This window comes from Rhincodon typus, chromosome 11 (assembly GCF_021869965.1).
Source record: "Rhincodon typus isolate 14 chromosome 11, sRhiTyp1.1, whole genome shotgun sequence".
Classification (NCBI taxonomy): Eukaryota; Metazoa; Chordata; class Chondrichthyes; order Orectolobiformes; family Rhincodontidae; genus Rhincodon; species Rhincodon typus.
Window position 1 is genome coordinate 53,291,612 of NC_063342.1, and position 24,443 is coordinate 53,316,054.

The 24,443-nt window shown below is 38.6% G+C and overlaps 1 protein-coding gene across 10 annotated transcripts in view; it reads right to left on the bottom strand.

Annotated features, from left to right (window-relative positions):
* Positions 1-24,443, bottom strand: part of tab3 (TGF-beta activated kinase 1 (MAP3K7) binding protein 3) — a 112,418-nt gene that overhangs the window by 32,643 nt on the left and 55,332 nt on the right. For 4 of the 10 annotated variants that reach the window (XM_048602923.1, XM_048602918.1, XM_048602919.1 and 1 more), the window contains 4 exons: positions 18,467-18,662; positions 8,779-10,294; positions 6,354-6,550; positions 2,170-2,263 (listed from right to left, as the gene is read on the bottom strand). In XM_048602923.1, the coding sequence (XP_048458880.1) occupies positions 2,170-2,263; positions 6,354-6,550; positions 8,779-10,294; positions 18,467-18,568 (1,909 nt within the window). In that variant the 5' untranslated portion in view covers positions 18,569-18,662. Of the gene's footprint in view, positions 1-2,140; positions 2,264-6,353; positions 6,551-8,778; positions 10,295-18,466; positions 18,663-19,036; positions 19,057-24,443 lie in introns of those variants that run through there. The other 6 variants (XM_048602922.1, XM_048602924.1, XM_048602926.1 and 3 more) reach the window with 4 other exon arrangements.

The window sequence follows — 24,443 nt, forward strand, 5'->3', positions numbered from 1 at the left end:
AGGAGGTTCCAATCGATATTAGGGAAGTTGAAGTCACCCATGACAACTACCCTATTACTTCTGCACCTTTCCAAAATCTGCCTCCCAATCTGTTCCTCAGTGTCTTTGTTGCTATTGGGGTGTCTATCGAAAACTCCCAGTAAAGTGACTGCTCCTTTCCTAATTGGAATAGCTTTCTGCAAAAAGCAATTGATGCTAGATTAATTGTCAAGTTTAAATTGGGTTACACCTTTTGGGTTTAACAAATAAAAAATTAAGCGTAAAAGGACAAAATGAATATAGAAATAGACTGAGGGGAGTCAGTAGTATAGCGCTATTGTCTCTGGAATAGTAATCCAGATGCCCAAACTAATACACTGGAGATATGCCTTTGATCTTTACTACAATAAGAGTTAAATTTGAATTCAATTAATAAATTCAGAATTTAAAAATTAGCTTAATTAAAAAAGGATGATCAAGAACCAATTGGTGAGTTTTGTAAAAATCCATCGAGTTCACTAATGTCCTTTAGGGAAGGGAATTTGCTACCCTTACCTAGTCTGGCTGTTATGTGATTGCAGCCCCACAGCAAAGTAGTTGTCTCTTAAATGCCCTCTGACACGTCCAGATTAAGGGGAATTCGGGTTGGGCAATAAGTGTTGTCCATACCCCATGAAGGACTAAAGAAATAAAACAGTTTCACAACCACTAAAAGGCAAGACAGACTCAAGAGGCTAAATCTCTGTTGCTACATTGCTGCAAACACTTTTGTGTGTGTTGTGGATGCAAACAAATGAAATGGGAGCATGTTGAAGCAAAGTATTGACAAAAAAATAAAGTAAAAAAAAACAAAATTTCACAAGTCAGATATGAGTAGAGATAACACGAGTGCTCTGTGCTCAGGTGGCTACTGTTTAATAAGTTCTTTGAATATCCTCTGGTTCGTGATTTTAATCTTCCTGTTTGGATAATATTCAATTCCACAGACAGGCTTAAAAACATATCTATTTTCACCTCTTTAATATCACCTGATCCATCCTTCCCATAGCCGATCTGCTCTGAAACTCTCAGCCACGACTTTTCAACTTTAGATTTCAAATTCCAATGCACTCCTGGCTGGCATCACATCTTCTACCCTCCTTAAACTTAAAATCTTATTCAAAACTTCATGTTAGTTAGAATATGTAGCACCAAGTCTAACTCCTGCTCAGCACTCAGCCCTGTCCTCATTGAGCTACACTAATTTCCAGTTCAGTGATGCCTTAATTTCAAAATTCTCATCCTTGTTTTCAGACTGTTCAAGTACCTTAACACACTCCATTTCTGTAATCGCTTTCAGACTAACAGCTCTTTAAGATTCTTACATTCCTCTAATTCCATACTCATATGCATTGTGGGTTTTGTTGCTCCACCAACCGTGATTATGCCTCAGGTTGCCTTGCACTTTATAGGCTGGAATATCCCCCTAAATCTCTATACTTTGTTGTCTTCCTTTAAAACATTCTTTAAAACCCACTTCTTGGACTAAGTTTTTGCATATCAGTCAAACAAAACAGGTCCTAAAGTGGCTCGTGTTCAAACTGTATTTAAGTACGTATGTAAACTTTTACTTCATTAAAAAAGTACAGCATAAATGCAAATATTTATAAAAAAATTGTAAATTTACAATAGTAACAGGCAATACTGGAAGTGTACTGGTTAGTCATAACTGAAAGAACAAAATTTACATTATGGGCATATTTTATCAGGAAAAAAAAGAGTGTACATCTGAAACGTTGGATTTCCTTTACAAATGCTGACTAACTTCCAGTTTTTAAAGCAATGCTTGTGTCTAACTAACAGGTATTTTATAAAGACGGCCAAGCAGTCCAAGGCACCAGATTCAAAGACCATCATTCCTTGCCTTGCTGAAGCTTAGGAAATTCTGATCCTTTTGCATTAGCCCTTGTGGTGCAATGGTCGTGCCCCATCACTGATTCAAGTCCCACCTGCTCCAGAGGTGTGTAATAACATCTCTGAACAGGTTGATGAGAAAATATCTACATAACTACACAAGGTAATGTGCAAGAATGGTTTGGTCAAGCCTGCTTATCTAGCTGAGCATCAATTGTTACTCGCAATAAAGAGTAAGAATGAAAACCCAAGTTAATACATCCCTTACCCTCATGAAATGTAGTAAAGACCACAAACCTCTGGACTGTAAAAGGTCAATTTCTTTCAAAGTACAGTCAATGTCTATTTGAAGTTGTCTGTTTAGGCTTCGCAATCTAGTCATCTCCTCTGGCTGTGAAGACAAAATAGGAAAATACAGATTCCCTAAACTTTCAAAACTTCAAATAATTCAATACACTATTGCACTTAGATTAGTGTTACACAAGATATGACCATGATGCTGTCTTGGATAATACTGGCTGATATCACGAGTACCAAAGCTATCAGGAGAATATGATAGACCCGAAACGTCAGCCTTCCTGCTCCTCTGATGCTGCTTGGCCTGCTGTGTTCATCCAGCTCTACACCTTGTTATCTCAGATTCTCCAGCATCTGCAGATCCTGCTATCTCAGGAGAACATGATATTTCTGTTTTGATACAACTTCGGTTGACTCCTTTTCGAGGTGGTGTTTGAAAGGGAGAAAAACTACAATAATAATGACTTTTCAGAAATCACATAACGAGCTTGATTTCAATATTATGACATCTATCTTATGTCATCATTGCAGGACCTTTGTGTAACAATTCGTCAATTTGCGTGACAAAGTAATAACGGATATTCTACTGCTCAATTTTTAAAAATCACTTCTCAGTACAGATTATAGAAAACAAAAGCAAATTGATAATAACCTATTAGTCACATAGAACCGTTAACTACAAATTATCAGTACTCACTTTGAATCAGTAGCTTCTGAAAATGATGATGGATTTTAAGTGTAGCAGGCAGGTAATTGGATAGCACAAGTGAAGTCACCAATCCAACAAGAATAAAAATCCCTGATGCTCATCTATGTATTGTAACCTAACTTTGAGATCATTAAATCTAACTAATATGAAGTCCTGTTTTCATTGGAAAATTCGAGCATAATGTGAGGGATTTAAAACAGCCCTTTCCCCTGTAAATCATGTAGGAATAAGGACCTACATAATTTCTCCAAACCAAATGAAGCATTTTCAAAGTCTCAGGAAGATAACAAATGAACCAAAATGGTCACAGGTGAGAGGGGAAAGGCTCCATATGAATTATGTCTCAGCCTGACTGCCAATAAATAATTCATTATAGAACCTACCAGCTTGGGAAGCAGAAAACCAGTTTTGATTGTTAAGACTTTGAGTTAACTCACAACTGACTATTAGTCCCATTCAGCAGCCAATCAAAAAGCAATTATGTAAGTCATTTATCTCATCACTAGTTCCAAGACTTTCAAACACTTTGAAAAGTAAAAACTACTTTCTCCAATCAATTGCAAAGGTACAAGAAGAGCCGAGAATAACTCCATTACAGCTATGTTTTTGTTTGGCTGAATTAACATTTTACAGAACCAAGGCGTGATCTAATCATATGGCAGAACAGCTCTGGAGGTCTGGGTGACCTGTTCTCTCATTTCAGTATTCTGTCACCTTTGGTTCGAGAGATTAAATGGAAAGGTTTAAATCAAATTCGATGGAACTACCTGCAATCAATTTTGTTCTTACAATTCACCTGCCAACTTTGTTGTCTGCCTGCTGTCCCTTAAAAAGTGAAGAGGTTCATCAGTTCGTTGGATAGACAAAAAGCTTTTGCTACCGTTTCACAATTTTTGACAATGGAAACATTGAGGAAACAGCAATGGAATAGCCAGCTGTGTCTCAGGCATAAATGTGGTAGATTCATAGGAATATCTTAAGTGTGAAGCCATAAACTAGATGGTTAGCACTTAAGATAATCACATAACTTTCTTGGCAAAATTTCAAAATTATGGTGGAATTGTTCAAAATACCAGCAACATTGTAGAACCCAAGATTTAAACAGCTGGATAAGAATTGATACCAATTTGCATACATAATATGTACAAATCATGGGAGGCGACAGCCTAGCAGTAGTATCGCTGCACTGATAATCCAGAGACCCAGGTAATATTCTGCGGTCCCAGCTTCAAATCTTGTCATGGCAGATGGTGGAATTTGAATTCAATAAAAATCTGGAATTGAGTCTAATGATAAGCGTGAAACCACTGTCAATTGTTGGAAAGACCCATCTGATTCACTAATGTCCTTTAGGGAATGAAACTGCCATCCTTACCTGGTCTGGCCTACATGCGACTCCAGACCTGGAGCAATATAGTTGACTCTTAACTGTGACAATTAGGGATGGGCAATAAATGCTGGCCTAGCCAGCGAGGCCCATACCCTGTGAATGAATGAATTAAAAAAAACAAAAAGCCATTCAGCCTAAGTAGTCTCTAAGTGTTTACATTCCACTCAAGCCTTCTCCCAGCTTTTCTCATCTAAATCTATCATAACCATCTATTCTATCTTTTTCTTCAAATGCTCATATTTGTTCCAACCACTCTGCATGGAGGCAAAAGCCACATTGTCACCACACTCTATGTAACCAAGTTTCTTCTGAATTCAGTATAGGATTTCTTGGTGATTATCTTACGTCATGGCTTCTATTTAAGCTCTTACGCAGAAGAGGAAGCATTATATCTGCATTCATTTCTATATCCATTCAAAATTTACTAATTTCATAGTCAGTTATTTGCAGACAAATGTACAGTTTAGAAAAGTCATTTTGGTTTGAAAAAAGTTTAGACAAAATCAATTAGTAAATTTAAACCTGTGAACGGACCTATATTTTCCTCCCCCTTTGTGCAACTGTTGACTATTTACCTCAACATCATGCTCCCACTGAAGCCATCCAGTTAGACTGTGAAACAACATAAATTACCTACCAGTACTCATTATATGGAAAGATGCTGTATCATCTTAAATCAGTTAGAAAATTTGTGACATTAAGATGTTAATAAGGGACATTAAATTTTGACAGAAAGCTACAAGAGTCAGCAGTACCTTCCAATACCAACAAAGACATGAGTTTATACTTGTGCATAATTCATGGTACTTGTTCAATATTGATTCAAGCACACAAATTAGCAATCTGTTTCATGGCTATCACTACTGGTTTTTGACACGTGTCCTCTGATGAGGTGACAACTACCATAACATTTGTACCATAAAACCTTACAAAACTTGTAAAAAAACAAGGTGAATGGGGTCTGATAAATTGTACTGAAAACAGTAAAAGGGAGTTCCTAGTAGAATGTTAATGGCCCATGTCTAATGACCCAAGGGAAGCTTGAGATAGATCCTCTGTTTGAACTTCTGAAACTTATGTGAAAATGATCTAGACTTCTATAAAGGTGGAATTTTCAAGAATTTGACTGACTGGTGACATAGGAAAGTTGACACATGTCCAAGCTGAAAAGAAGCAAATCTTGGAACTGATGACATTGCTATGCATCTGCTACATGTTTCCTCTCATTTGAAACCAATTTCATGAAGTTAAAATATATCAATGCAGTATTGTGCTGCAAATGAAATTAACATAGCTATAATATTTAACTGTTTTTCAGGAGATAAAATGTATTGACTGAGCTGCAAATTAGCCTATTATTGTTGATTGTTCTGTTTCTCAGCAAATAGTTTATCCTTTGTGTATGTACAATAGGGCTAATTAATTTCTATTTCAACCAGAATACTACCTAATACAGTTTTATTAGGCAGTCCAAGAAAAAGGGTTTCGCTTGACAACTTTACTGAAAACAACTGTATTGATTTAATATTTACAACATACGCCAATCACTTCACAAAATTTAAATAATTTAGCGTCTCATTAATTGATTAGTTTTTCACTCCCAAAATCTCAATGCAGTATTACACAAATGAAGGACTTTCCTCATGCAAAATTTTTAAATCCATGTCTAAACTGCTGAGGGCTTTCACTCCTTTGCTCACAGAATAGTATGGATTGCATAGATGTACAATGAAAAGGGAATAAATATTCAATATAAATGTTAAAAAATTCAAGAAGTATAACACAAGCAGCTATGCAACCTATCAAAAGGTGTTCTATTTGGACCAAGAAAGATGTCTGTTCAATGGTCCTAAATCAATTAGTGAGTTCAGTAGCAGCTTAGCTTTGAATCAAGTAGGCAGGTGGGCCAGGCAGGATGCAATTATGCTACCTTTGTGAAACAGACCGACAATTTTAATAGAATGGCTTCACAAACAGGAGATGATGACCTCCAAAGTGTACGATACATGACATGACCACTTAGATGGATCAGCTTAAGATAATGACCCACAAAGCCCGTTCTACCTAAATGTCCAAATTACTTACTTCCCAAATAAACATCATTTTGAGTAGTGGCCTTACTGTAGGTATTGATGTGTTGGAGTTCACTCTCCTCAGCCGTCGTTGCATTAAATCATATTCCATTTCATTGACTTCAGTCTTCAGCTTCTCCAGCTTTTGCTTTTCCAGGTTTAGCTCTTTTAGTAATCGCTCCATTCGAGCTCTCTGATGAAGCAATAGTGCTAAAGACACATTGTAAAAATCAGTCAAGAACAAAAAAAGTCACATCTAGCTTAGTCAGACAACTATATTAGGTAGCACGAGGTAGAGAAATGACCCTGGTTAAACCAAGGTTGACAAGATTAGATCAACTATTCTCCTTAAGTATCTCTTCTCACTGACAAGAAAATGCTGAAAAAAGTAGTTGCCTATTGTCTGTGACTCAAGCATGCAGCATAACAAGTATATCAAGATGCGAATTTTCTTTGTACATTCAGGAGTCATAATAAAGATAAAATTCAAAGGCTCACTTTGCATTGAGCAGCGTATTTACTTTCAGCAGATTATTTATAACCCTCTTTACTGACAGCACAGCTAAATCAGCAATTCTTGCCAACACAGACTATAGTGATTAAGACTCAACCAATCCCACAGGAATATACTATAAACTGCTGCATATTTAAATGAATAATAATTTAACTCTACAATCTCTTAAGCACTGCATCCTGATAAACTTTCACAATAATAGTCACACCAACAGGCCATATATTTAATTGTTCATGACAATTAACTTTGCAAAAGCGTTAAATCTGGTCATGTTATAATGTGATTTACAAAATGAAGTGAGAAACTTTAACGTGAAGACTTAGCTTTAAGACTGAAATAGTCTAATTTGTATCTGAACTTCTGATCCTGTATTTTACTATTCATTCTTGCCCAAAATACAAACGAAAAGCAGATATTCCATTACAAAAGTACTAAACACCAAAAACACACATTAGGATTGCTATAGAGTAGCAGCTGAGAGATAATCAGAAAATTAGTGCCATGATCCAAAGTAAAGCACAGAATTTGATATTATAACTTAGTCTAATTAAACAATTAATTAATTAATTAATTAACAAAGTATATAATCATAGAAAGACATAGAACAGAAAGAGTCCTTTCAGCCCATCATGCCTGCATCAACTATTTAATACCAAGTTTTCCTATTAGTCCCTGCTCTTTCTCCCACAGCCCTATAAGTACTTTCTCTCCATATATTTAACTGGTGTAGGATGTGTGACCGCCAAGTGAGACATTTAACTATATAACTGAATAGTTATTTCCACCTCAATGTCTGTAATCTTAGGTCAGGTGCAAAGCAATAGGTACTCCATACTGTACAAAGATCAAACAATCTACAAAACAAGTCTACTAAATTACTCATAACCTTGGGACTCAAAGAGTTGGTGCTCTTTTACACACCGTGAGGAAACACAAAATTATTTTAAAAAGCTCTGGTGAAATCAGCGGAGGTGCATCTCAAAGTTAGAAATAATAACTAAAATCTTGACAATTGCTTCAGTAGGAAAAAAACGCTGAAACTCAAAACCCAGCGAGTGGATGGGTGGAGGAGAAGATCAGCCAAATGCAGAAAACAAGACAGGAATAGGGAACAACACTGGCCAACCAGACTTAATCTTCCAAACTGCATATTTTCTCCAATTTTATGCTTTCTTACAATCACAGCCAAGTAATTGTCATTCAAAATTATCTATAATCATTTAAAATAATTAACTTACATCTCCTTGATGAAGCCCTAAAATAACTCCTATTTAATTAGTGAAGGTGAACTTGGAGTGCTAAACTCACTTTGCCAGTATTGAAATTATCATGCAACAAATGTTCTTCCAACTGTCAGGTTAGGTAAAGTTATACAAGGTTAGACAGAATATATCAGGCGATCTTCAGCATTCTCCCTTCTAAAAAACCTGATGGGCATTAAGTGAGGATGTCAAAGTATACAGAACAATGGTAGTTAAGTGGGCCGAGATACAGTTAAGCCATGGTCTGATTCAACAGTGGAACTTGCTTGAGAAGGGGTGAAATGGTTTAGAATCCCCATCATCCTCTATTTAATTTTCCAGCATAAAATGAGGTAATCTCTTAGCAACAGTTTAGTCAGTGCATGAACAAAAATTGCTTTGACTGGATAACCAAACAAAACAGTCTAACATGTTGCCCTAACATTGATCTATGCTATTAATAACTGCAACAAATTGTGAAATAACTCAAACCTTTGAATTTTATTCCCAATTTACAATGACAGAAATTACTATCGAGTTGCAGCATATATCCAAAACATCAAGCAACACATTGCCTATTTCATATGCATGGAGTAAAATCGCATGAGGCAACTCAAAATTTAACATGTATTCTTACAATACAATGCAGAAAGATACCAAAGTTTAGTGAAAACATACAGTACCTTGAGTATAAGCATAGTCATCTGACCCTGAACTCGATTTTCTCCGCTGCTCCTCATTCCGTTTATTGACACTAGAGCCTGTTACTGCGGATATTGGTTGTATGGGTTCTGGGGCTCCTGGATGCTCTCCATGGCAGTCAACTAAATTCAAGATGCTCCCAGGGTCAAAAGTAGGTGATGCCACACCTCTTGAAATTGAAGGTGGTCTGTTTGGCGAAACTGTAATTTTGAACGTATATTTAGTATTTGGCTGCGTTACAACCACACGAGGAGAGTTCACTTGGTTACTGCCAGCAGTTGTAGACCTAGGTCGTGATGGTTGATGATGAATATACGTGGGTGGTACAGTATACACTGGCTGTGGTTGAACAACGCTCATCTGCCCAGACATTCCTCTTGATGGTGAACCAGAAGGTGAATTGGTGGCAATATACAGCGTAGGCTGACTCCGTAAAGCAGGTTGACTACTTACAGGGGACGAACTTCGCGTAATGTTGACACCAGGTCTTTGGGGTGTTTCCAATTTGATTTCTATCTGATTTTTCATAGGACCTTTGGACAATCCAGACATGGAATAAGGGATATAGGATAGTGATTGACTGCCTTGCTGTGGATAATTCTGTGGAGGCTGGTATGGAAGGTGCGTCATTGTAGGAGAACTAATAGGCATGAAGACATGTGAAGTCTGATGACCTTGTTGGTTGGCTTGTACTTGATGCTGGGGAGAACTGTAGGGTGAGCTGAACTGTGATGGAGGAGGCGAGCGAAATGCTTGCTGAGGAAGTGGAGGTTGCTTGGGAGAATACTGAGAAGGTTGATAGGTCTGCTGTGGTTGATAAACGGGTGGAGGATGATGATTATACTGTGGAAGAGGACACTGACTAGAAGTCCAAGCTGTGTTCTGAGGAGTCTGTCGTCCAGATGCTGGCCTAATGTAAATAGAATTACCAATCCCATAGGGAGCATTCTGCATCTGTGATGGACCACCATGTATGTGCAAAGCAGTAGGAGTAGTCTGACCAGATGGCACATTCTGTGACAAGGTTACGGTAATAGGGTTCATGGTGTACCGAGGTATGGGCTGATATGTTGGAGAAAGACCTTGCATAGGTGATGTGTTCATGCCTGGTTGAAGGGACGATGGCTGTTGAGACTGCGGGGGAGGCGTACCTGCATTCCGTCCCTGGTCATTTACAAAGAAAGGGTTGTATCCAGATGGATTAGCTACAATTGCAGGGGCAGAATGTGGCTCCTGTATAAGTCGCACAAGTGGTTTACCACCTCCACGCTGAGGATCAATGTGGCCATCACTTGTGCTGTGGACCAGCGTTCGACCCCCATTGATTTGGCCACCATCCCCTGCCTGGTATGTTGCTGGAGGCTGGATACCCAGATTAATCTGCAGCATGTGGTTCCTGCTCACTCTGGCGTCATCAGGGCTGTGGTACTCCCCATAAAGGTATTTGCTGCTTTCTTGGGCAAGTGCCAAGCAACAGGCTTCCAGATTATTGTTATTCTTAATTTAAAGAGAAATTTAAAAATAAGTTATATGTTGGTTTTACTGCAGCTTATAAGTAACACTTGGACAATTTCAAATACGGAAACTTTAAAATGAATCCAATGTACAAGACGAAAATATTGATCAAGCGATATAATAAAGCCTAAAATCATTGGAGTTATTACAAGTACTATACAATGCCATGATGAGAAAGATGGTGCACTAGCTATTCGATTTTGCTAAGTAGCAAGGAAATGTCAAGTTATTTTAAATTGTGACAAATACTATAATTCTAATTATTGAGAAATGAGAAGTAGACTTTTGAGGATGAATTTTCAATAGTCCAGCCATTTAGAGGCAGAATACAGATCAAACAGGAAGAAACAAAAGCCACTTTGCACACACTACTCTGCACTACACTGGGCTCACACTACTTATTGCTGTGAATAGCTTTAAATCCCAGTTTACCAACACCCACAGGATGTAGAGACACTGTAAAAAAAAATGCTCTCTGAAATAGACATTAACATTGCACTTGATGCATTTTCTGCACTTTTTTGAAGGGTGTGCCAGCGACAAATAAATGCTGGCAAGCCTTGGTACCTTGTTCTAAAAGCTATTCTTCACTTTCAATATAAACAGTGCATGAAAGTGGACTATTTAATTGTATGGGCTTGGGTGTGAGAAGGAAAGAGACATTACAGTCAAGTCCTATATTAGCCATACAATTGGCAGAATGGGTAGACAGCAATTTGGAATAGGTTTTTCTCCTCTCGTCCAACCAGGGATTAGTTAAATACACTGACTGAGATCAGCTAAATTAAAGGAGGAGTCAAAGTTCAATTTAATCAATGCTGGTCAAATCTTATCATAGGGGTGCAGTGCTTCATTGCACCATTGGCAAGTGCCATCTCTGCAAAGCGATGGAAAAGGGAAATGGAGCACGAGTTCATGTTCACTCTACAGCATGTTCAAACTACAAAGACTCAGGTTCGAAGAAAATCTAATACAACTCTTAAACGACCGTATTGAACAGTGCAAAGTTTATACTGGCCAGCAAATCATAACAATGTTTTGAGGATCACAATTATACAGGTTGATATTATGACGTACAAACAATTGTAACTTCTTTTCCTGAATAATCACAATTTAATTTAAAAAATTGGTTATTCAAAAATCAAAACTTATATTCTTCATGCTCGTATTTTGTCCCTGCCATCAGTAGTACTGTATAGCATATCATGATCTGATATTCAGGTTTACCATGGTGGCAAGATATATAGCTGATTCAAACAAACAATCTTCAGAAGGATGCAATGCATTCAAACAAACAATCTTCAGAAGGATGCAATGCATTCAAACAAACAATCTTCAGAAGGATGCAATGCAGTTTTTAGTAACCCAGACTTAGATTCCAATTATTCCAGAATGATGGCTCATCACAATCACCACAGAAAGAAGACAAAGCAAAATTAATATGGACAGTTTTCATTCTAACTCTGGTAGATGTGATTCTACTGTACAAATTAGACACTATTCAGTATGATATTACAGGTTTTCTGGAGGACATTAGGGTGTGGATTTTGTTCCTATTCATTCATGATATTTGGGTATTACTGGCTGATTTGCTGAAGACCATTTGGTGTAGGTATACCTACAAGGATATTAGGGAGGGAATGCCAGGAACTTCAACCAACAACACTGAAGGAACAGCAATATATTTCCAAATCAGGATGGTCAGTGGCTTGGATGGAACTTACAGATAGTGGTGTTCCCATGCATCTGTCGCACGTCCTACTAAATGGTAGCATGTATGGAAGGTGCTGTCAAAACAGGCTTGATGAATTGCTGCAGTGCATCTTGTGGATGGAACACCCTGGTGCTCCTGAATATGGTGGTGGTGGGGAGTGAATATTTCTTGATATGGAGCCAAACAAGCAGTTGAATGGTGTCAAACTTGAGTGCTGCTGCAGCTGCTATCATCCAGATAAGTGGACAGTATTCCCTCACACTCCTGACTTGTGCCTTAGAGTTAGTGGACAGCATTAGGGAGATAGAAGGCAAGTTACTCACTGCAGGATTCCTGGCCTCTGACCAGCACTTGGAGCCAATATATTTATATGGCTAGTCCAGTTCACTTTACACACGCCCAGGATGTTGGCATGGGAAGATTTAGTGATGCTACTGAATTTCATGGGGCGATGATTAAATTCTCTCTTGTCGGAGATAATCATTGCCTGGCACTTGTGTGATGTGAATATTATTGGTCATTTGACAGTCCAATACCTGGATATTGTCCACAGCTTGCCTCATTCGGACAGGGACTGCTTCAGTATCTGAGGAGTCACAAATGGAGCTGAAAATTCTGCAATCATCAGTGAACGTCCCCACTTCTGACCTTTGATTGGAGGGAAGGTCATTGTTGAAGCAGCTGAAGGTGGTAGAGCCCAGGTTACAACGCGGAGGAACGCCTGCAGAGGTGTCCTGAAGCTCAGATAACAGACTTCCAATAACCGCAATCATGTTATATGTTATGTATGACTCCAATCAGTGGAGAGATCCCTCCTCTTACCCCCCACCTTGCTTTCCACTGATTCCGGTTTTGCTTGGCCTCTCAATGCCATACTCAGTGAAATATGCACTCTCACCTCAAATGCCGATTTGATGTCAAGGGCTGTCACTCTCACCTCTGGAAATCAGCTCTTTTATCCGTGTTTAAACCAAGGTTGTAATGAGGTCAAGAGCTCAATGGCCCTGGCTAAACTCAATGAGCAAGATATTGTTAAGGGAGTGTTGCTTGATCGCACTGTTGATGATATCTTCCATCACTTTACTGATTATCAAGAGTAAAGTGACAGAGCAATAGTTAGCAGGGTTGGATTTGTCTGCTTCTTGTGTACAGGACATACCTGTACAATTTCCATATTGTTGGGTAGATGTCAGTGTCATGGCTGCACAAGAGCGATACTAAAAGATGGCACACTAAATGATACAGTATTTAGTGATTATTTAAGGATGAAGTTATTTACTGGGCAACTTTTAAATTAGCACCTGGCCAAAACTGTACCAATCCAGAATACCTGGTATTACCATTAGACACACAAAAGAAAGGAAAACAAACCTTAATCTCTCCCAATACCAGTTTTCTTTGTACCAGGATCAATTGAAAGATTCCCTTTGCAGGAGGGCAGAAAAAATACGACGAGATAATTGTGTAGGTTTGTCTACTTATGTGAAAGATTGGTCAGAATGAATTTCTTGAAAAGTTGATCACTGGGAAACATCTCACATTGATTCTGTGAGACTTTCAGAGTAAATTCCTTGGTATCAAGTCGTACAACTTCATGAGTACGACAACTTCATAACATGTTAATTTAACAAATGTACAGGATGGATGCTTTAGTTATCAATTGCTGCTTTCTTGTTGCATAGATTACAGTTCTACAAATGATACAATGTGTCTCATAAACCATCTTGGTTGTCAATACATTAAAGTATTCTCTTCAAATTCAACAATATAAAACAAAACACAATCAATGTCTGTCATTATTGTCATGTAATAGCAATACCAGCATGGATATTAAGCCGGAGGTGTATTCCTCCAAAGGGTGAAAAGCAGGTGGCTCATTGTTTTGAGATTGGGGAATCCAGAAGAATAAATTCCCCTGAAACTCCAGCAGGCATTTGCTCCAGGGCAATTTTATATTCTTTCGTAGACAAACAGGAGGCTGGGAGAACACAGCAAGCCAGGCAGGATCTGGAGGAAAGGAGCAGTCAACATTTCGGATATTACCCTTCTTCAGGACTGAATGTGGGGCTAGGGGGAGCTGCAGATAAAGAGAGGAGGGAAGGGGGTTGCAGAATAGCAGTGATAGGTGGGCATTGGTGGTAGGTACAACCTGGTTGGTCGACAGAAGAGATGACTCCATGGTGGAAGGGAGGGTCAGTAGGTGGAATGGAAGGGAGGAGGTGGGCCTAGAAAGGGAGCTAAGGGATGGGTGAGAAGGTTATATGAAATTAGAGGACTCAATGTTGAGTCCTCCAGGCTGTGGGGTGCCCAGATGGAAGATAAGGTGTTGTTTCTCAAATTTACGTTCTGAATTACTGTGACACTGGAGGATGCTGAGGACAGTCATGTTGGAAGGGGAGGGAAAGGAGTTGAAATGGGCGGTGACCAGGAAGTTAGGCTGGCCATTACGGGCCAGGTGAAGATGCATGGCGTTCCTATTCACGAGTAGCAGGAATGCAGGCTAGAGGTTGTTCAGGCAGGGAAGCCTACCGTAAAGGTTGCAACAGAGAAGCACTGGCAGATTCAAGTGGTGATTAGGCAGGAATGGGAATGGGGTTACATGCGATCATTGATAGCAAATTGGGATGGTTTAGTGAGAAGCTTGTTGGAACTCTTCCTGGCCCACAGCAGTGCTGTAAAGGTAATTGCCTTGTGAATGCAACTCTTCACACTTCCTTTCATGATCCAGGTTTACTAAGGCCCAGAAACCTGACTGACATGAGTCAAAAAAGAAACCACGCAGCTTCATTATCATACTTAATCAATCATTTTGTCTCATTTGAGCAGATAGGTCTCTTCCCCTATCACCTCTTCATTAAAATCAGATGCAGAGGAACTTGGCTCCTGTTTTAGATTTTTAAAAAAAAATTAACCTCTGGTTTGAAAACTACTTGCATCTTTTGAGCATTACGATTCAGTCTGTTGTTCTCAAATTAACTATCTTTACAAAGCAAAAATGATATTACTTTTCATTCACTGTTGCTGGGTCAAAACTCTGGAACGCTATTCCTAACAGCACTATGGGTGTATCTGCATTCAGTAAAGGCAGTGGTCTAAGAAGGAGGGTCACCACCACCTTCTCCAGGGCAATTGTGGTTGGCAAGGAATGGTGACCAAGGCAGCAATAACCACATTCTGAGACCAAATTTACACAAAATGTTGGAAAGAAAGTTGGGAGGGGATTACAAAGGGGCACCGATACTTCACATGAGTGGGGTGGGGGGGGCGCGTGGCGGTGGGGGGGGTTGGTGGGGAATGGCGGGGAATGGCAGATGGAGAAAATGTGTGAAAATTTGAAGTTGTGAACTTTGGAAGGAACAGCAGAAAAGCAAAATATCCAAGTTCACAAAATACTGAATTAGCATGCAGATAATTAGGAGGGCAAATGGAATGAGTTGAAACACAGGCTTCCAAGTGGGCTTTACAAGGTAGATGCTAACAGAATGCGTCCCCTAATGGGGATACACAGAACTAGAGACCACAGTTTTAAAATTAGGCATCACCCACTTGACAAAGAGATGAGTGAATTCCTTTCTGAGGGCTGTAATTCTTTGGAATTCTCTTCCCTCGTCATTAATAGAAGCTAAATCATGAAATATTTAAGACAGGGTTAGACATATTTTTCATGTGAAGTTTTTCATTTTGCAGGGGAGAACAAAAGAACAGAGTTTTATTTGAATGGAGAGAAACCGCAAGAAGCTGCAACATGAGGGGACGTGGGAGTACTTGTGTACGAAACATAGAAGGTGAGCACACAGGTGCAGTAGATAATCTGGAAGGTTAAATGGAATGAGATAGTAGGAACTGCAGATGCTGAAGAATCTGAGATAACACGGTGTAGAGCTGGATGAACACAGCAGGCCAAGCAGCATCAGAGGAGCAGGAAAGCTGACGTTTCAGCGAAGAAGGGTCTAGGCCCGAAACGTCAGCTTTCCTGCTCGGCCTGCTGTATTCATCCAGCTCTACACCTTGTTATTTCAGGTTAAATGGAATGTTGGCCCGGATTTCAAGGGAGTTCAAGTACAAGAGCAATGAAGTCTTACTGCAAGTTTACAAGGTGCTGGTGAGACCACACAGAAAGAACTGTGAGCAGTTTTGGTCCCTTTAAGGAAGGACATTATTTCACTGGAGACAAATCAGAAAAGGTGTGGGAGATAGGAGCAAATTACTGCAAATGCTGGATTCTGTACTGAAAACAAAAAATGCCGGAGATCACAGTGGGTTAGGCAGCACCCATAGAGAGAAAGCAAGCTAATGTTTCAAATCTAAATGACTCTTCATCAGAGCTGAAGTGAAGTGTGGAGGGGGCAGCATTTATGTAACTGTTGGGGGGAGGGGAGGTGGAGTGCTGGGGGAGAAAAGGTGTTGATCGCTCAGATTAAGTGATCGGAATGTGAGAATGGCAGAAAAATTATGTGTCTAACTGCCAGACTGGAAAGAACAGACAGTCCCACTGGGGTGGGAGGAGGGGACAGAGAATTTAAAAAGTAAAGCTAAAAAGGGAAGGAATGGGTTCACAATTTGAAGGTTGAATTCAATATTGAGCCCAGAAGGTTGTAAAGATCATAAATCCCTACAGTGTGGAAGTAGACCATGCAGCCCATCAAGTCCACACCGACCCTCTGAAGAGTATCCCACCCTATCCCTGCATTTCTCACTCTGTGTGAAGAAAAAACTCGGAGTTAATGTTTCGGGTCCGGTGACCCAAAGGGTCTGAGGAAGGGTCACCGGACCCGAAACGTTAACTCTGATTTTTTCTTCACTGATGCTGCCAGACCTGCTGAGCTTCTCCAGCAACTTCTGTTTTTGTTCCAAACAATACGTTTTTTGTGGCTCCACAAAATATTTACTTTTCCTTACCCCCCACCAAATAAATATTATACCTTAAATGAAACTAGCCTCTTACTCATCTTCAAGCTTTTTCTTAAACTGAAAAAAATGTCTGTACTGGTTCCCATTTTCTGTTTTGAATTCCAATGACTTTTCATTAACTTAATTGCCCTTTGTATGAAATATTTTCCAAAAATATTTGGAGATCTACAATCTATATCCACGGTGTGCTTCTTCTTTACGGGCAAGATCATGAAAAAGGCAAATCATCTTTTACAAATTTGTGAACTTGTTTAATCGTTTTATTGCCGAGTGCTTACTCCACAACTTTCTCCTTGAAATATTGCAGTAAATTTGACTACATTATGTTTGCCTTTCATGAGCGTCCAGATGGGGAGACAGTTTTGGAAAGTGACATCTGTTGTCATCTGTGCAGAAGTATATGTCTCATGATTTCTTCATGGTGATAATCAAATCATATTTCCTCCCTTGGCTCCTTCAACAACAAAAGATGTATATTCCTGGATATGTACTGGTTTGGATGGTATCTTTCGATCGTAATTTTGCTTTTACCATGCATATCCCAAGATGGATCTTCTACTTTGCTTTTTCCATTACCATCTAATTTTGCAGCATAATCCTTTTGTCATTCAACTGCTCCCACATTCCATCCCAAATCAGAACTTTCTTTCGCCCTTGCCCTGTCTCTGTACTTGTTCAAAATCTTTTACGTATTTTAACATTTTTCAGTTCCAACAACAGGTCATTGACCTAATCAAAAATTTTGTTTCTCCACAGGTTCTGCTAAAGCTGAGTGTTTCCAATATTTTCCAATTTTATTAATGATATAGACTCTTCTAGCATGTTTATTTGAAGTCTTGACAATATTAGTGTCTTTACAAAGTAGTTTTTAAAATGTTTGGCAATGGGATGTACAAAAACAGGGAATAATTCCTTAAATATTTTTGTAAAACATTTCATGTAATTTTGCTACTTTTTAAATTTGACTTTTATTTTGGTTCTAACTATCTTTAACTAAACATGATACTGCAAAAATAATATATCACACTTAGCAGAGGTCATCCTTACTGCTTTTCTTTACATGTCAAATATACCTTTCATCTTTCCAAGTACAGGTGTACTGTCTTAGTTTTATTTGATTGAGTTGTTCATTCATCTGTTTTGCTGGCTGTTGTTTTAAGTGTATTTTCTAAGTATATAAACTTTCATATTTGTTCCAAATATTTTGTTATTTTCAACGTACTCTAAGTTATAACGCCTAGAAACATACAGAATGTAGACCAATGTGTCAAGTTACATTTGGATAACACATAAATAATTCAAACAACTTCGCCCAGAGTGAAAGACAGTCAAGGTCACAGGTGGAAGTCAGTTGAAATCACAATAACCCCTTCTGGACAATAAAAGTTTTCACTTAACATTAACATAAATGACCATCCACACAACAATTTAAAGTAGTACAAAGAAAGTAAAGCTACATCAAGCTATGACTTTGCTGTTCCAAAGCTAAAATGTATTCAGCAGCTGATGGGTCCCATTTGAAACAGTACCTGCAGCATGCACTGAGACACCACTCCTTCTGGGATCTCAGGGAAGCGCTGCCGGAGGTCATGCAAAACCTGAATATCTATTTGCTGGATGCCCTGCGCCATTGCCAGGATTTGATGGATATACTGGAACAGTTACAGGGGATGGATGTCAATGGGCCTGCCAGTGCCTACAGTCCTCCGACCCTTCTGGCATTTTCTGTACAGAGAGAGAAAGACAAAATATAGTGAAGATTTGAAGAGTGGATAACACAACTGAGTTTTACTGTTAGTTGAAAAAAAAAAGCAGGCTAACCTGCAACTCCTCCAGCATCAAGGTTTCATACAATGCAAGCGCCTTTAGTAAGTCATATGCCCAAAAAGGCATTAAAAATGCATGTATTCAAGCACATCAAATGTTTCTAGATGCATGATAATGAATTACAATTGGAGTTCAGTTACTGTTATGCCATTTAAAATACATCATGATGTGGAATTTCAAGCTTTGAACAACGATGCAGAAATGATGCATGTAAAATATACAGCATGGCTTGTGTTAAATTGAAGCATTTCAGGAAATAAAAGACGGACTACCTTGACAGATCCAGGGAGTTGAACCACAGCAAAAGACCAATAATGTAACCTAGCAAATTAATTTTGAGACTCATTATGAAAGCTATGCGTCTTGGTTAATTATTAGTTACAAAGGGGCTCACTCATTTCAGAAATACACAGCAAGACAACATGATTCTGTGCTAATACACCAGTACAATTTAAAAAAAAAACATTTTCATATTCTGGCAATCCTATTAATTTGAAGAAATATACAACACTATATATGCATACTCACGGCACATATCAAGTAAGCTAAACAACATTTGTTTGTTTTTTAAATGAGATTAGAAATTCCTGGGTTTATTAAAAATGACACTTTTAAAATTGACTACGGTAGGACTTCACACTGCTAACTTTACCCATCAGACGCTATGAGCCAATGTGAAACAAATTCTTCCAAGTACCTTGCTACCAATATACTAAAGGGCATTCCACTTCAATTCTATCTTTTGCTGACAGTGCCAGGTCCAAGATGGCCATGTTATAACATCAAAAGAGCAATTTCAAACCAGTCCCATCTCAGTAAAGTTTGCATATAAATTGAATATGAAAAGAAACTGACTACACATATAATGCTCCAGTTAACCTTTCATTTTAAGTACAGTACTATAGTGATGGTGCAACAGCTAGAAATAATTTTACCTAAGAAAAATCTCACACACTAGTGTCCTCTTAGTCTTTTCCAGATATTCAGTTTATCAAACTGTATTTATAGGAATTCCACTAAGTGAGAAGCCTCTTCACCATCACTATGCCCAACAATCCAAAGCCTTGATCTCACCCTACAGCTGCTGGATGATCAGCTGCACGCAAACAACTATTCAATAAAGGCTTATAGAAGGATAACACCAAATGACTACAATATTTAAGATACATCTAAGAGGAAGATAAAGTATAGAATTGATGGAACATTAATAGAGCTGAGTGTTTTTACAAATGTTGGCCCAAATCAGCAACTGATAAATATATTCAGCTCACGCTCCAACTGTGATACCTGTAAATCAACTTTAACTGCATCTGTTTCAATACTGTCTTTGGGGCATATCAGTATCTTAACTGACATTTAAATATTTTATAACATTTATTCAAATGCAGCAAGAAAATGATCAAACACTATAGAGACTGAACATTATCAGTCAAGTGTCATTCTTGTTTCTCAGTTATCAAAATATCAGCTGGGAATAGCACTAATGATCATAGAATCAGCAAGCATGGTATGGTATAGCAGGCTATCATTTGGCTCATATAATCTGCATCAGTTCTTTCAAAGAACAACCTAGTTAGATATATTCTCTATATTCTTAACTTGTTTCCTCCAAGTGTTTATGAAATACCTTCCAAAAGCTGTAATTTAATCTGCATCCACCACTGTAACAAATCGTACATTCTAAATTCTACCTAGATCTTGTTAAAACAAAGTTATTCCTCATACTGCCTCTGGCTCTTTCAGCATTGAATCAGATTTTATGCCCTCTGGTTATCCAATCTTCTACAAACAGTTTCTTTCTCTGTACTTCAACATAATAAATTTCAACATTAAATCTCACCACAGGCTTTGGAAAGAGAGTGGGATTTGTCTTGAAACAAAGATAAACGCCTGCTATCCAGTGGTTTACTATCAGACAGTCATGGACAAGCTAACAATGAAACAAAGCAACTAGAGGAACTCCATCTTCATGGTTTAGGATCAATCTGCAAGATCAAGCAGCAGGACAAAATCCCAAACACACTGCTTGCAAAATGTCACATGCCAAGTATCCGGAGAATGCTCAGAGTTCAGCTTTGCTGCGTTGTCCATTTGAATTTCATGGAGGACTCCTACATATCGAAGGTGATATTCGATAACCAGTTGAGGATAGGAACCAATGCCATAAGAAGTTCCAAATTCAGATACAAAGGCATTCTGAAAGCCAATCTCTGATCCTATAAATTGGACCCCACTGTATGGGGGTGGTGGGGAGGGGGTGCGGAAACACGGATAGATCAAAATTCATTAAGTAATTTTAATTTTTGAGGAGAACAGAGTCAGGCCATCGCAGGTCAAGCATGCATGCCACAAAGTCAACACCTTTATGTACCACTTCAACAGTTCCTTCATATATAATATTTGCAATCGGATCTGCAAAACAAGATTTGGCTATTACACAGAATCAACCCCAAACTAGTTTTAGATGGCTAGTTAGCATTTAAAAGAAAAACTGCTTGTCAAGCCACTGGAGTCCATATGCCAATCAACCAACATTCTCATACAGTATAAATGTTGATTTTTTCCATAAATTAGTATTCATACGAATTGTCCTGATGAGTGCAAGGGTGAAGAGCTTTGAAAACGTTTGTCTTTTTTCATCAATATTTAAATTAATCAACATTCATTTGTAATGACAGGTGAATCCACTACCGCTCCTCATCACCATTGCAGGAAGGAGAGAAAGGGCAGTTTTTCCAGTCTATCCAAGTACTGCAACTGCAATCCCTCATCCTTGTAACCATTATAGTCAATCTCTGATGCCTCTAACTCCTTCCTAAAAGTGTGCTGCCCAGAATCAGGCACAATGAGGATGACTCCAGAGGAGTCTGGTTGATGCATGCAGTTAAGTTACAATATGGAATAAATTGAACCGCAATCAGAGTGCAATCTCATTTTATTCAATTTTTAATAATGTAACATGGAATTGCTCACAAATGATACTTTCATAGCTCCACTTTGCCAAAAATATCAAAATCTTATTTTGTCAAGATTTTTTTTAAATCTCAGAATTGGAATCATATCATTGTGCTCATTTAACAAGCAGATTTTCTTATAATTGCCAACTAGCCAGAAACAGAGAGCTAAGTCAGTAGGTTACAATTATGAATTGGCAAACATCTGGAAGTAAAAACAAATGGAATAACTTCTTGTGATTGACTAAGCCACTGAAATTACTATTTGGGCCCAACTAGCGTCAAAGTGCAACTATGTTTAATTTTAATTATGTTCTCAGAGGATGAAAAGAAAAACTATGTTCCACTGACAAATTCTGCATTTTAGTTAATTGATTCCAAACAAAACATAGCTAAATGTAGCACATCGTAGTTCAATTTATTAAAAAGGAAGCAGCTGTCAAAGGTGTAAACAGCATGGAGGTGGCAAGTTTGTAATTGTAGTTTATGAAAATACATTTATAATTATTATTAGAGGCAAACTATTTCATTTCTCCCAAGAGACAAATCTCAACACCTACAATTTTTAATAAAGTTGTTTCAAATAAAATCCTGTAGCAACAAGTGTTGAAATCAACTTTTCAAGACTAACTTCTTCATCAAAAAGGGATTCATTTTGGAGTGACTGAAATCAAATCACCTTGTTATCACAGTGTTATTCTTTCGTGGAATCTGGGCTTTGCTGGCACAGTCAGATTTTGTTGTTAATCCTTAAATGCCCTTTAACGGAGTAGTTTGTTGAGCCATTTCAGAGGGTAGTTAAGAATCAGCTCCATTTCTGTGGATCTGGAGTCACACGTAGGCCAGACCAGGTAGAGATGAGAGGTTTCCATTTCTCAATGACATTCGCAAACCAGATGAGTCTTTGTGACAATCGATGACATTATTACGTGATCACTATTACAGATCTTCTGCATTGAACTTAAATTCCACCAGCTGCCATGACAGAATTTGAATCCATGTACTCAAAGCATTAGCCCAAGTCTCTGGCTTACTCATCTTATGACATTACCATTACACCACTAATTCCCCATCAGAATTGTTTGGTTGGAGAGTTCGCCCACCAAGCCGTCCTAAAAAAGCTAAAGGTATTCACGGAGAAGTAAGGTATTTAACATCTGGCTTCAATGTTGTACTATGCTCTTATTCTATCAAGTAGGTTTGAATCAGGGTGAGAGCTTGACCTTAGTGGCAATCTTGTGGTAAGCCGGGGGTTGATCTGTACGCAAGGTGTAAATAAAAAAATAAATTTTTTGCTAAAGGTTGGGGATTACTTTTATGCAATAACTATTACTCAAATAAACAGGCAGTCACCACTTAAAGTTACGGTTGCACTCCTGACAATCACAACTTTAAGTGAATCATCGGTTCCTATTAGGATAAATGTTAAAATCAGAGTTGGATTCCTTCAGGCATTTTTGCCAGAAGGGCAGCACGGTGGCTCAGTGGTTACTGCTGCTGCCTCAGCACAGGGTTGATTCCAGCTTCAGGTGACTTTCTGTGTGGAGTTTGTACGTTATCCCCGTGTCTGCGGGGGTTTCCTCTGGATGCTCTGGTTTCCTCACATAGTCCAAAGATGTGCAGGTTAGGTGAATTGGCTATTCTAAATTTCCCATAGTATCCAGGGTGGGAAATGCAGGGAGAGGGTAGGGGGCTTGGTCTGATGGGATGCTCTTCGAAGGGCCGGTGTGGATTTGATGGGCCGAATGTAGGGATTCCACACTGTAGGGATTCTATGAAATGAAATGAAATGAAAATGTACCATATATGAAATAGTGCAAATATATGAATTACTGTACCATACATTGTATAGCACTGTGTATTCTATTTGAAATAACTTTACAAAATAAAATGCAATGAATATCAAAGAAATACAATTTTTCCAAAAAAAATTAAACTATACAAACTCTATCTTTGAACTTTTGTAGCAAATGTTTGTCAGTGCACCTACCAACTTCTGCCACTAGGTGGGACTCTTCAGTTAAAGTTCACGATGAAAATGAGGAAATGGGCTCAGTGATGAAGGGGAGTGCAGCCTGAAGTAAGAAGGAGGCAAGGCCAGTTTGAGGAGGTCAGGTTGGAGGCAAGTCCAGGGGGAAGCAAAAATTTAATTTAAGTTGCACGTGATCCTTAACCAAGGGTTCAAAGTTTTGAGCCAGAAAGTCAAATTCAGCAGTGATGGCAAGATTCAACATAAACTCTCCCAACTCAGTATGAGAACCATTGGTAAATTGGACAAAACGTCACATCAGGACAACCAGAGATAATCTACTGTGAACAGCTCCAATTTGACTATGTTCATAGCGCAGCATCGGACAGCAAAATCAGGAAATGTAGGTCTCAAGACATTTCTACCGAACAACTCAAGAAAATCTCCGTAGTAACAGTAAATGTCAGAGTTATTTTGTTTTAATTAATTATTTGTATGCCTGCACATTTCCCAATTATGGTGAGCATTTCAGGCTGACATTTTGATTAGTAAGGAAATCAAAGGTTACGGGGAGAAGGCAGGGGAATGGGGTTGAGAAACACATCATGGCAGAACAGACTCAATGGGTCAAATTACCTTATTCTGTTCCTATATCTTATGGGCTTATGAGAATTTCATTGGGTCTTTGATAAACTTCATATTCAAATTCTCAACAGTAGAAACGTGCTTTTTTGTAAACATCTACATTCCAACCTC